The following is a 14,257-nucleotide window of genomic DNA, read 5'->3' on the forward strand; positions in this document are numbered from 1 at the left end:
TATACACATGCATTCCTTTGTAGAGCTCTGAATCTCCACGTACAGAAGGTCCACACGGAGGTACATGAGTAGTTTTGACTAAGAACCCATAAGGCATGAGCACGTGTATATATTTATGAAGGAGCTACTTTCTCTGACTGGCATTTTCAGGCCTTGTCTGGTTGCAACTCACAGAAACCTAATCAAACCGCCTTAGGTACAAAAGAATGCAAAAGGTCAGAAGGATTTTTGGATCATGTAACTGAAAAGCCCAGGTGATATTGCTACCGTGAAGTAGGGCTGTACCCAGGTCCTTAAACAGTGACATCGGGAATGTTCTTCGTCTCCAGTCCCTACTTTCCACTGGCTTGGCTGCTTTACAGAGGCCCTCCCCACGCAGAGACAGGGACAGTCAATGGCAGTTCAGGCTTACATCCCACCAGTTTACACATCCGTCAGAAAAGGAATTCTTGGGGCGCCTGGGTGGCTCAGTCGGTTGAGCGTCCGACAGTCTCACAGTCTGTGGGTTCGAGCCCTGCATTGGGCTCTGTGCTGACAGCTCGGAGCCTGGAGCCTGCTTTGGATTCTGTGTCTATCTCTCTCTGCCCCTCCCCCATTCATGCTCTGTCTCTGTCTCTCAAAACTGAGTAAAAGTTAAAAAAAGAATTTTTTAATGGGATAATACAATGCACAGTGTTCAACAACTAGCTTTTTTCTTTATCATGGACATCTTCTGTGCCAGTACAATAGAGAGCTACTTCAGTCTTTTTAATGGCTACAGAAAACTACATAGAATAGATATAACATAATTTATTTAACTACTCCACAGGGTGCATTTTGATTATTTACTCTCATTTATTATTGTGAATAATGTACAAAGTCTCTTTGTACCTAAGCCTTTCATACTTGTGGTGGCCTTCCAAATAGAGATCTGTAGAGACAGCATTGCTAGGTCAAGTACATCAATATTTAAGTTTTTGATAGAAGCTGCCGAATTGCTCTCCATGAAGGCTGAAGGGAAAATGTGGAAACGCGGAATAAATATTCATGTTTCGTTTTCTTTTAAAGCATCGTGTTTAATGCAGGCTTTGGGCCTCTAACATGTCTCAGCTCCCATGAGTCTCAGTACCTTCCATATTTGTTGATGCCTAAAATCAGAGTGGGAGGAGGGATGAGAAGAATGGATGAGCCACACGTTGGATACTCTGAAGGGTGGGCCTGGCTTCCATGGAGTAAAGGGGTGGGTGCACTTTCGGGACCCCAGGCGGGAGGAGGCGGCATTGACTGAATGGCCATGCTTTCCAGGGATGAGTGCGGCCCTGTGGTTGAAGCTGATGACCTAGTGGGGAAGGTGGCCCGTACACAAACAGAGAAGGACATCATATATTTCTGAGTATGATAAATGCTATGAAGAAGAATGAAGCCAGGGAAGGGGAGAGTGGCAGGTGGCAGGAAGGCTATTTCACCTGTCGTGTCAGGCACGGCCTCTCTGAAGATTATCAGTTGTGCGGACTTGAATGAACGCATGAGTGAACCGTGCTCAAGGTCTTGGGGAAGCATGTTCTGGGCAGGAGGAACTCAAGCTAAAGAGCCCGGAAAGGGAGGAGGTGTGGCTTACTTGAGCACCTGCACAGCTGGCGGCCTAGTGTGTGGCTGGAGTGTGTGGACGGAGGGCAGAATGGTGCCACGTGTGTATTAGGGTTCTCCAGAGAAACAGAACCGATAGGATATCCATACCTGGATATGTAATACATTTTATAGAGACAGAGAGACCAAATATATAGAAAATATGTATATGTTGTATATAATATAACTTCTATGTTATATAATATATAACATAATATAAATTATATAACGTGAAGTTCCGTCCAAGTTCCTTCGTAGTCAGCCTTTTGTTCTGCTCAGGCCTTTGGCAGCTTCTGTGAGACCTACTCACATTGGGGAGGGCAGCTGCTTTACTCAAGTCTGCCAATTTAAATTTCATCTCATCTAGAAACACCCAGAATAATGTTTGACCAAATGTTTGGGCACCCCGTGGCCCAGTCAAGCTGACACATAAAGTTAGCTATCATAGTGTGCCTGTGAAGTAGCCAGGGGACAGATCATCTGGGGCTGTGCTGCTCAGTATGGTGGCCAGTGGCCCATGAGCCATTGTTGAGAACTCAAATATGGCGGCCAGCTATTGAAGTGATAACTGAATATGTTGGATTAAATCAAAGATGTTGTTACAATTAATTGCATTATACCTTTGACTTGTTAAATGTGGCCGCTAGGCAATTTTGAATGATCCAAGTAGCTCATATTATATTTCTCTGGGCTTGTGCTGGTCTGTAGGGCCCCAGGGATGTGACAAGGGGTCTATAGTTCCCTGTGAGTATCTTGGGCGGTGACTGGAGGGTTTCAAGAGTGAGAATAACTTGTTCTGATTTAGACTTGAAGGAATTCATCTGCTCCTGTGGAAGAATAAGGTGTAGGGGAGCAGGAGTGGGAGCCGCAGATCGGGTCGGAAGCTGTAGAAGGGGAAGAAGGATTGGTGGCTTTGGGCTCTGCAGAGGGAGCAGAAGGGAGGAAAGTGGGTGCTCCTGGGATGGAATCAGAGGAGAGCCCACAAGCTTTGCTGATGGGCCAAATGGGCGCAGGGGGCAGACACAAATCAAGAGGGCGCCTACTATTGGGGCCTGAGCCCAGTGAGTGAATGATGGTGCCACCTACTGAGATGTGAAAGATGGGGCGGGGTGTGTTAACTAAATGCCGTGAAGCGTATTGACAGTGAGAAGAAAAAAAAAAAAAGCAGGGGAGAAATACAAGAGAGAATTCAGCTTTTAGAAGGGTTCCATCAAGGAGACTGAAGGAGTCTTTCCAAAAGCAGTAAAGCAGAGGAGACGATGATAGGTCTGTGGGTGAAAGAACAGAAGGCTGAAGAGTAAGGACAGAGAGGCGGTGAGGCAGGTCCACTCGTGCAGGGAAAGTGAGAGCCCAGTCAGACCAGGAGAGAACGAAAGATGGGGAGGGTGGATCCAAATACCTGCCTCTCCCTCCAGACTCCTGGAATGGTCTCTCCCCACCATCATATGTATATACACACACACGTACCCATGCATGCTCACATACATATGAATAATCTGTCATAGTGCTTTTAAAACTGTAAAGGGGAAAATTGGCATATTTGAACACGCTACAATTGAAAATCGTAGTACAATGAAATATACTATAAATAAATTTTAAAAAGCGGAAGGCTGGGAAAATATAATTTATATGGCAGGCCAAGGAAGGATTAATATCCAGAATAAATGAAGAGTTCTCAATACATCAGTAAGAAAAAATAGGCAAAGGATTTAATTAGGTCATTTTCAAGCAAAGAAATGCACGTGACCAATCGGAAAAGACGCTACGTGTCTGGCCAACATTAAGATGACTGAGACCCCGATATCAGTAGGGTGTGGGGCACGTAGAGAGAGTTGCCCTCATGCACTGTTGGTTGGGAGTGTAAATAGTGACTCTTCGTGGAAGACGGTTGGACTGTGTCTAGCAATACAACAAACGAGCAGTCTCTTAATCCAGCAAAAGCTCTTCCTATGCCTTTTTCCTATAAAGACACTGGTACCTGTGTGCAAAGAAACAAGTAGAAGAATGCGTATTGTAGCACATTAGCTGTTTTAATGGCTAAAACTTGCAAACTGTCTACATGTTCATCAACAGGAGGATGGGTAAATGAATTATGGTACATTTTTGCCTATTAGTATGTGGCATTTAAAAAAGATCTATAAATACACTGATATGAGAAAGATATTTAAAAATGTGGGTAGGTAAAACGAAATTGCAATATAGGATTCATTTAGCTAACCAATATCTGTATTTGTATTTGGGTAGACAGTATTTATAAATACCTAGAAAGAGGTCTGGAAGAAGAACCACCAAATGGCCATCAGCAGTTTACCTGCCGGAGAGGAGTGGCCTGTAGGCTTTGGGGAGTAGAAACTGGACGTATGCTCTGTATCTAAGGAGCCATCCCCAAGATTTACTTTTTTTCCCCCCTTCAATAGGAAAACTCGCTTTTATTCTTTTTTTTTTTAAGAGTAAATAATTTATTTGTTTAAATTCAAGTTGGTTAACATACAATGTAGTAATGGTTTCAGGAGTAGAACCCAGTGATTCATCACTTACAACACCCAGTGCTCATCCCAACAAGTGTCCTCCTTAATGCCCATCATCCATTTGGCCAATCCTACACACCTCCCCTCCAGCAACCTTGTTTGTTCTCTGTCTTTGAGAGTCTCTTACGGTTTGCCTCCCTCTCCATTTTTATCTTGTTTTTCCTTCCCTTCCTCTATGTTCATCTGTTTTGTTTCTTAAATTCCACATGAGTGAAGTCATATGATATTTGTCTTTCTCTGACTGACTTATTTTGCTTAGCACAATACACTCTAGTTCCATCCATATTGTTGCAAATGGCAAGATTTCAGTCTTTTTGATCACCGAGTAATAGTCCATTGTGTGTGTGTGTGTGTGTGTGTGTGTGCCCATATGCGTATATGTGTGTGTGTGTGTATGCGTATATATGTATACGCATATACACACACACACACACATATACGCATATGGGCGCACACACACACACACACACACACACACACACACCATATCACATCTTTATCCATTCATCAGTCAATGGACATTTGGGCTCTTTCCACAATCTGGCTACTGTTGATAGCACTGCTAAGAAGATTGGGGTGCTTGTGCCCCTTTGAATTAGCATTTTTGTATCCTTTGGATAAATACCTAGTAGTGCAATTGCTGAGTTGTAGGGTAGTTCTATTTTTAATATTTTGAGGACCCTCCATACTGTTTTCCAGAGTGGCTGCACCAGTTTGCATTCCCACCAACGGTGCAAAAGGGTTCCTCTTTCTCCGCATCCTCGCCAACATCTGTTGTTTCCTGAGTTGTTAATTTTAGCCGTTCTGACAGGTGAGAGGTAGTATCTAATTGTGGTTTTGATTTGTATTTCCCTGATGATGAATGACGTTGAGTCTCTTTTCATGTGTCAGTTGGCCATCTGGATGTCTTCTTTGGAAAAGTGCCTATTCATGTCTTCGACCCATTTCTTCACTGGATTATTTGTTTTGGGGTGGTGAGTTTGATAAGTTCTTTACAGATTTTGGATACTAACCCTTTAACTGACTTGTCATTTGCAAATATCTTCTCCTATTCCATTGGTTGTCGTTTAGTTTTACTGGTTGTTTCCTTCACTGTGTAGAAGCTTTTTGTCTTGATGAGGTCCCAGGACTTCATTTTGCTTTCATTTCCCTTGCCTCAGAGACATGTCTAGTAAGAAGTTGCTATGGCCGAGGTTAAAGAGGTTGCTGCCTGTGTTCTCCTCTAGAATTTTGATGGTTTCCTGTCTCACATGTAGGTCTTTCATCCATTCTGAATTTATTTTTGTGTACGATGTAAGAAAGAAAGTGGTCTAGTTTCATTCATCTGCATGTTGCTGTCCAGTCCTCCCAGCACCATTTGCTAAAGAGACTGTCTTTTTTCCATGGGATACTCTTTCTTGCTTTGTCAAAGATTAGTTGACCATACATTTGTGGGTCCATTTCTGGGTTCTCTATCCTGTTCCATTGATCTATGTGTCTGTTGTTGTGCCAGTACCATACTATCTTGATGATTACAGCTTTGTAACACAGCTTGAAGTCCAGAATTGTGATGCTTCCAACTTTGATTTTCTTTCTCAGGATTGCTTCGGCAATTCGGGGCCTTTTATGTTCCATACAAATTTTAGAATTGTTTGGAGAGTGGAGAATGCTAGCTAGCTAGCTAGCTCTGTGGAGAATGCTGGTGTTATTTTGATAGAGACTGCATTGAATGTGTAGATTGCTTTGGATAGTATTGACATTTTAACCATATTTGTTCTATGAGCATGGAATGTTTTTCCACTTCTTTGTGTCTTCTTCAATTTCCTTCATAAGCTTTCTATAGTTTTCAGCATACGGATCTTTTACCTCTTTGTTTAGGTTTATTCCTAGGTATCTTATGGTTTGGGTGCACTTATAAATGGGATCAATTCCTTAATTTCTCTTTCTGCTGCTTCATTATTGGTATATAGAAATACAACCTATTTCTGTACATTGATTTTATATCTTGTGACTTTGCTGAATTCATCCAGCAGTATTCTGGTGGAACCTTTTGGGTTTTTCCACGTAGAGTATCATGTCATCTGTGAAGAGTGAAAGTTTGCCTTCTTTGCCAATTTGTATGCCTTTTATTTCTTCTTCTTGTCTGATTGCTGAGGCTAGGACTTCTAATACCATGTTGCAAAACTGGTGAGAGTGGATCCCTGTCATGTTCCTGATCTCAGGGGGAAAGCTCTCAGTTTTTCCTCATTGAGAATGATGTTAGCTGTGGGTCTTTCTTATATGGTCTTTATAACGTTGAGGGATGTTCCTCCTATCCCTACTTTTTGAGGGTTTTTATTTAAAAGGGATGCTATGTTTTGTCAAATGCTTTTTCTGCATCTATTGAGAGGATCATGGTTCTTATCCTTTCTTGTATGAATGTGTATCATGTTGATTGATTTGTGAATATTGAATGAGCCCTGCAGCCCCGGAATGAATCCCACTTGATCATGGTGAATAATTCTTTTAAGGTACTGTTGAATTCGATTTGCTAATGTGTTATTGAGAGTTTTTGCATCCAGGTACATCAGAGATAATGGCCTGTAATTCTCCTTTATAGGTGGGGTCTTTGGTTTTGGAATCAAGGTAATGCTGGCTTCATAGATGAGTTTGGAAGCTTTCCTTCCATTCGTATTTTTTGGAACAATTTGAAAAGAATAAGTGTTAACTCTTCCTTAAATGTCTGGGAAAATTCCCCCAGGAAGCTATCTGGCCCAAGACTCTTTGTTGGGAGGTTTTTGATAACTGATTCAATTTCTTTGCTGGTTATGGGCCTGTTCAAATGTTCTATTTCTTCCTGTTTCTGTTATGGTAGTTTCTGAGTTTCTAGGTATTTGTCCATTTCTTCCAGATTGCCCAGTTTGTTGGCATATAATTTTTCATAGTATTCTCTTATATCTGTTTGTATTTCTGTGGTGTTGGTTGTGACCTCTGCTTCTGTCATTTGTAATTTTATCTATTTGGGTCCTCTCTCTCTGTGTGTCTCTCACTCTGTGTGTGTGTGTGTGTGTGTGTGTGTGTGTGTGTCTGTCTGTCTCTGTCTCTGTCTCTGTCTCTCTCTTTTTTCTTTTTTTTTTTTTTTTTTTTTTGCTATCCCAAGCTTGCTAAAGTGGAGGCAGGTCTAGGTACGTCCATGTCTGTGTTATTTCTCTAATCTGCCATCCATTGTTCTTTGACTTTCTGGTGAAGGTGAGTGTCTGTGGCCAGCACACAAGGGGAACTGCACTGTGCTCCTGGACATAATTTGAGGAGCGTGCACCTGCTGTTCTTAGTTATTGCTCATGCTCAGGCTATTCCATTCTGCTGGGGCCAGCTCTGACAACAGGTTCCAGGAAGGCTCAGCTGCAGCCGCGAGAGCTAAAAGGCTCTCTAGGTCACCTCTGTGGACCAGCTGCATGGAAATTAATTAGAGGCAGACCATGTCCCCCGTGGCTCGGGTCTCGGTGATGCTGAGGTCATTAGCAGTTGCGCTCAGCTGCAGCTTCCATCTCTGTCTTCTGAAAATTTGTTTTGGCAGGAAGAGGTGGCCAGACCGAGGTGGCCGCTAGGGACAGTACAACTTTAATTCCCAGATAGTTTGTCAGAGTCACTGGGGTGCAGTGACCTCCAGAGACAGGGGCGTTTTTCATCCCATCAGAGACAGCAGTGTGCTCCTTCCCCTGACCACCACTACTAAATTCCCTGTGCTGTAAACGAGCGTCATCCCCGAAGCACAGGGGGTGGTGACCATAGCGACAAATCACCGAAATGTTATTTGGTTCCGTTTGCCTTTTGTTAAACCTCCCTTTCCACAAACGACTGGTGTTACTGTTTGAGTTGTAACTTGCTCTTTTTCTTTTTTTCTCCTTTTAAACTCTGATTAGGATCCAAGAAAGAAGTACAAAAAGATCAAGATGCTAATAAACCTGCTGTTTCGTCCCCTAAGAGAACAGTGGCTGCAACCACCAAGCTTCACTCACCAGGTATTTAAGAAGCGCGAAGGGTGTTCATTCAGGGAGTAGGCTTGAACTTGTCATTCATGTTGTTCAAATGTCGTTGATGAGCAGTGCCGGCCCCTGCGATACGCGTGATTGTTTTGGGGCTTGACGTGCGTACACCGATGTGTTCTGACTCTAGACGAAATGAACCAGCCGTTGGCATCATTTTATGTTAAAAAATGAAATGTTATCGGGCTTTGAAGAGGTAGAGTCTTCTCTGTGTAGAAGTAATTTATAATTGACACAGACTTTGAAGGTCTGACCTCAAGAGATAATAATAGCTTCTAAAAAGAGAAAGATAGAAAACCAACAGCCATCGAGTACTTGCAATTTTGTCAATGAGGAAGACATTTATTTACCTTCAGATATGAAGAAACGAGGTAACATCACTTGAGGGTTGAAAACCATTTATCATGGAAGTTGATATGGTAGGCATTAACCCCTTTGTAGAACAGAATGGAGTGTAACCTCACAAGATTTTCTTTAAGCACAAAAATTGTAGCAGTCATAGGAGTTACTGTTTGAGTTCTTACTGTAAACCGGGGTACCAGGTACTGTCCTAACCTCTTTAAATGTATTAATTTATTTAAATGCCCGCAATGACTGTGAAACGGGCACCTATTGAACAAAGAACATGTATTAGATGCATGTGAGATGCTGTGAAATCTAGCTTTAGACTGCTTACAAAGCACACATCTAAATGTAAGAATACTAAAAGGTTAAACATGAAAGGAAATATTTATACCAAATAAATATGAAACAAAAGGAAATTTGTGGTGTTACTGTAATACTAATAAATAGGAAAACACACATTTGTAAAGCAAACATTTTGATACATTTTGACACGTATACACACGAGAGACCATCACCACAATCCAGATAGCAAATATATCCACCATCCCGGTGCCCCTTGGGAATCCTAACCCCCTAACCCCTCTGCACCCCACCCCAGTCCCCGTTCTGTCCCTATATGGATGAGTTTACATTTTCTAAAACTTTCTATAAATGGAATCATGTCGTATGCACTCTACTTTTCTCTGGCTGCTTTTACTCAGCTCGATTACTTTGAGTAAAGTTCCAGTGCGTGGATACCACGGTTGATCCATTACCTATCCATGCATCTTTGGGCTTTTCCTCCAAGGATTTGGCTCTTGTAAACAAAGCTGCTACGCATGTTGGTACAAGTCTTGGTATGGACATCTGCTTCTGATTTTCTTGGGAAGTATCTAGGAGTGGAATGCCTGAGTCATACGGTAGTTATTTGTTTAACCTTCTAAAAATGTTAAAAGGCTTTCCAAACTGTTTTTCGAGGTGGTTGTACCGTTTTATATTCCCAGTGGTAGTGTGTGCGAGAGACCCAGTTCCTTCACATTTTTTTTTTTTTTTTTTTGCCAATAGGTGGTATGGTCACTTTTTAAAGTCATAGACACTGTAATAGGTGTATAATGGTATCTTGTGTAGATTTAAAGTTTATTTATTTATTTTGAGAGGCGGGGAGGGGCAGAGAGAGAGAGAGAGAGAGAGAGAGAGAGAGAATCCCAAGCAGTGTCTGCACTGTCAGCACAGAGCCCAGTGCAGGGCTTGATCTCACGAACCACAAGATCATAACCTGAGCCGAAATCGGGAGTCAGACTCAACTGACTGAGTTACCCAGGCACCCCGTATCTTATGCGGTTTTAATTTGCATTTCCCTAATAACGAATGATGTTATGATGTGGAGCATCTTTTTATGTTTATTTGACATCTGTACATACTCTTTGGTAAAATATTCAAAAATTTATAATTTGTATTGGTTTTTCATCTTACTGAATTTTGAAGGGTTTTATATGTATATATATGTATATGTATGCATTCCCCCCACAATCTGTGACTTATTTTGTGTTCTCCCAGAAGTGCTTTTGAAAAATACACATTCTTAAGTTTCCCGAAGTCCAATTTTTTTTCTTTTATGGACTATGCTTTTGGTGTTATCTTAAAAAAATCTTTGCATCACCCTAGACCACGAAGGTTTTCTCCTACATTTTCTTCTGAAAGGGTTAGAGTTCTAGGCTTTATATTTAAGCCTGTGATCCATTTGAGTTAGCTTTCGTACACTGTGTGAGGGAGGCGTGGCTTCACTTTTTTTTTTTTTTGCAGAGTAACAGGCAATAAATTTCTACTCTGATCTTTATGATTTATTTTACTCTGTTTATGTGGGGTTTAACTAGCTAATATCATTAGTTTAAAATCTTTCTTCTTTTTAGGGGTGCCTGGATGGCTCAGTCAGCTAGGCGTCCGACTTTGGCTCAGGTCATGATCTCACGGTTCGTGAGTTCGAGCCCCGCGTTGGGCTCTGAGTTGCCAGCTCAGAGCCTGGAGCCTGTTTCAGATTCTGTCTCCCTCTCTTTCTGCCCCTCTCCTGTTCACGCTCTCTGTCTCAAAAATAAATAAACATTAAAAAAATTTAATATAAAAAAATAAAAAATAAAACCTTTCTTTGTTTTCTAATGTGTGTGTTTAGTACAATAAATTTCCCTTTATGCATTGCTTCAGTTATAGTGCACAAATTTCGATGTGCTGGGTTTCATCTTCATTGGGTTCAAACTATTTTTAAATTTCCTTTTGTGACTTCTTCTTAACGCATGATTATTTTGAAGTGTGTTTGCAGATATCTGGGACTTTCCAGATCTCTCTGATTTTACTTCTAATTTAATCCCATCGTGGTTGGAGAATATACTTTGGATTATCTGAATCCTTTTAAGTGAACTGAGACGTGTTTTATGACTCACAACAAGGTCTTTCTCGCTAAATGACTCATACACACTTGAGAAAATGTCTAGTCCACCGTATCTGTGTGAAGCATTCTACAGATGTCATGGGTCAAGTTGGCTGATAGCATAATTCAAGTATTCTATATCCTTACTGATTTTCTGTCTACATGTTCTCTTCGGAATTGAGAGAAGGCTGTTGAAATCTCAGAGCATAATTGTGGACTTGTCCATTTCTCCTTTCGGTTCTATCATTATTTGCTTCCTGCATTTTGAAGCTCTGCTATTCGGTACATAAACCTTCAGGGCCATTTATCATTTTGATGAATTGCCCACTTTATTATTAGGAAATGACCCTGTTTATTCCTGGCAATATGCTTTTCCCTGAAATCCACTTTATTCAGTATTAGTTGTCCCACTCCAGCTTTCCATTAGTTCCGCATGGTTGTACCTCCTTGCACACTTCTCCTCGTCACCTGTGTGTCTCTTTATTTTTAAGCGGGTTTCTTACAGGCAGCATGTAATTGGCTCTTGTATGTTTCTCTAATCTGAAAGCTTTGCCTTTGATGTACATTTAATGTTATGGATTTGGTTGGGATTAAATCTACTATCTTCCTATTATTTCCTAGCCATCTCGCATATTGTTTTTTTGTTTTTTCCCTATTTTGCTGCCTTCTTTTGTATTAATTAATTTTTTATTATTCCATTTGTCCCCTTTATTGATGTATTAGAGATCTGTATCTTATTGGGTTATTTTAGTGGTTGCTTTAGGGTTCCTAGTTTTTGTCTTTAACTTTTCACATTCTGCCTTGAGGCAATGTCATGTCACTTCACATATAATGCAGTTGATCCTTGAACAACATGGGTTGGAACTGTGCAGGTCCCCTTACACGCGAATTGTCTTCAGTAGATACAGTACAGTATTATATTTCCTCTTCCTTACGATTTTCTTAATGACATTTTCTTTTCTCTAGCTTACTGTATCGTAAGACTACAATGTTGGATACATACAGCACACAAACTATGTGTTAATCAGTTGACTGTGACATCAGAAAGGCTTCCAGTCAACAGTAGGCTCTCAGTAGTTAAGTGTGGGGGGGGGGGGTCAAAAGTTATATGTGGATTTTCAACTGCACAGGGGGCTGTTACCCCTCACCCCTGCGTTGTTCAAGGCTCAACTATGTAAGAATCTCCCAACTGTATACTTACGTCCCTCTCCTGACATGTGTGCTCCTGTGTTCCAACACTTTCCTTCCACGTGTGCCCTAAACCAGCACTGCACTGTTCCTGTTGACTATCGATGCTGTTTTCTTTCTAGGAGATTTAAATAAGAAAAAAGTCTTTTAGACTTATCCCTGTAGTTGTCATTCTCTCTGCAGACCCAGATTCCCAGCTGGTCCCATTGTTCTTCTACCTAAAGGATTTTCTCTGACCTTCTTGGTGGCAGAGCTTTTCTGGTGGTGGAATCTTTCTGTGTTTGTGTACCTTCATTTTGCATAGATACTTTTATTGTGTTCAGAATTCAAGTTGGCATTTTCCCCCCTCTGAAGTATTTAAAGATGTGTTTCCACGGCTCTCCTTATCTTTGTTTCTCTGTACATAAGGCATCTTCTCTGGCTGTTTGAGAGCTGTTCTCTTCAGCACCGGTTGTGAGCAACATGATTACACTATACCTTGGTGTCCTTCCCTTCGTGGCTTTTGCGCTTGAGATTTGCTGTGAATCTTAGATCTGTGGGTATGCAGTTTTCATACGGTTTGAAAGGGGGTTGCCTATCATTTCCTCAGACACGTGCAGGCCTGACCCCTCCTCTTCAGGGTCTCCAACTGTATACACATCAGGCCACTTGAAGTTGATTCACAGCTCCTGTCCAAACGGATAACATTGTTTGTTTCTTTCACTCTTTTTTTTCTGAGTGTTTCATTTTGGATAGTTTCTCTTACTGTATGTTTGCTAATTTTCCTTTCCTTTTTCTTTCTTTCTTTTTTTTTTTTTAAATAGCACGCATTTGTTTGTTCTACTGGTCACAGTTCTGTAGGTTAGACGTCCAGGTGTGGCTTCCGTGGGTTCTCCGTTCAAAGTATCACAAGGCTGAAATCATATGTCAGCGGGGCTCAGTTCTTGACCGGAGGCTCTGGAGGAAAAAGCCACTTTCAAATGCATTCAGATTGTCGGTAGAACCAGTTCACTGTAGTTATAAGACTGAGGTTCCTGTTTAGAGTCGGGGACCACTTTCAGCTCGTAGGGCCCCTGACAGCCATCAGTGTACTTTCTGTTTTGTGGGTTTGCTTGTTCTGGACATTTCATATAAATGGAATCGTACAACATGTGTGTGACCTTTTGTATTGGCTTCTTTGACTTTGCATAAATGTTTTTGAGGCTCGTTCATGTTAAAGCATGAGTCAGTATTTTATTCTTAGTTTTGGCTGAATAATATTCCATTACATGGACATATCACATTCGATAATTTACATTCATCAATTGATGGACATTTGGGTTGTATCCAGTATTGGGGCTGCTGTGATAATGCTGCTATGAACATTCATGTTACAGTCTTTCCTTACGTCATGTCTAAATCTACTCTTAATCCCATTCTGTGTATTTTTTGTCTTAGACATTTGAGTTTCCAATCTCAAGAATTTTTATTTAGGCCTTTTTTTTTCTAAATCGCTTTGTTTCTACTTGACATATTCAGTCGTTCCGCTCGCTTCTTGAACATATGGAATGCAGTCACAAATAACTGTTAATCATCTGCATCATTTCTTGTGGGCCTCACTTGATTGCGTTTCTCCTCCTTATGGGTTCTATGTCCCTGCTTATTTCCGTGCCTGAGAGTTTTTTTAGATGCCAGACATTGTAAATTTTTCCTTGTTGGGTAGTGGATTTTTAATTCCTATGAATATTCTTAAGCTTTGTTCTTAAATAAAACTGTGTTACTTGCAAAGAGTTCAGTTATTTTGGGGCTTGGTTGTTGGCTTTGTTATGCAGGTCCCAACTAGTGATCAGTCCAGAGCTAATTTTACCGTATTACAGCCAAGACCCTTTTGGGTATACTATCCATTGCCCCCTGAATTACAAGGTTTTCCATTCTGGCTGATGGGAACAGGAACAAATTCTGAGCCTCCGTGAGCTCTGAGGAGTCGTTTCCTGCAGTCATTTGGGGAATTCTTTCCCTGGTCTTGGACCCTCTCTTCCCAGGCATGCAATGATCAGAACTTGGCCAAAGACTCGCGCGTGTCCAGAGTGCTCTCTCTGTGGAGCGACGTTCTCTCTGCTAAATCTGCCTTGTGACCTCTGAGCCCTCAGCTCCCTGAACCCCCAGCTCTGTTCTCTCAACTTGGGGTAACCACCAGGCCCCACATGGGTTCCCTGACTCATGCCACA

The 14,257-nt window shown here is 41.4% G+C and overlaps 1 protein-coding gene across 4 annotated transcripts in view; it reads left to right on the top strand.

Moving 5' to 3' along the window:
• The window catches only part of MTUS2 (microtubule associated scaffold protein 2), a 570,271-nt gene that overhangs the window by 414,779 nt on the left and 141,235 nt on the right, over nucleotides 1-14,257 (top strand). For all 4 annotated transcript variants that reach the window (XM_030308514.1, XM_030308551.1, XM_032593161.1 and 1 more), the window contains one exon: nucleotides 8,015-8,113. In XM_030308514.1, coding sequence (XP_030164374.1) covers nucleotides 8,015-8,113 — 99 coding nt within the window. The remainder of the gene's footprint in view (nucleotides 1-8,014; nucleotides 8,114-14,257) is intronic.

This window comes from Lynx canadensis, chromosome A1, assembly GCF_007474595.2.
Source record: "Lynx canadensis isolate LIC74 chromosome A1, mLynCan4.pri.v2, whole genome shotgun sequence".
Taxonomy (NCBI): Eukaryota; Metazoa; Chordata; class Mammalia; order Carnivora; family Felidae; genus Lynx; species Lynx canadensis.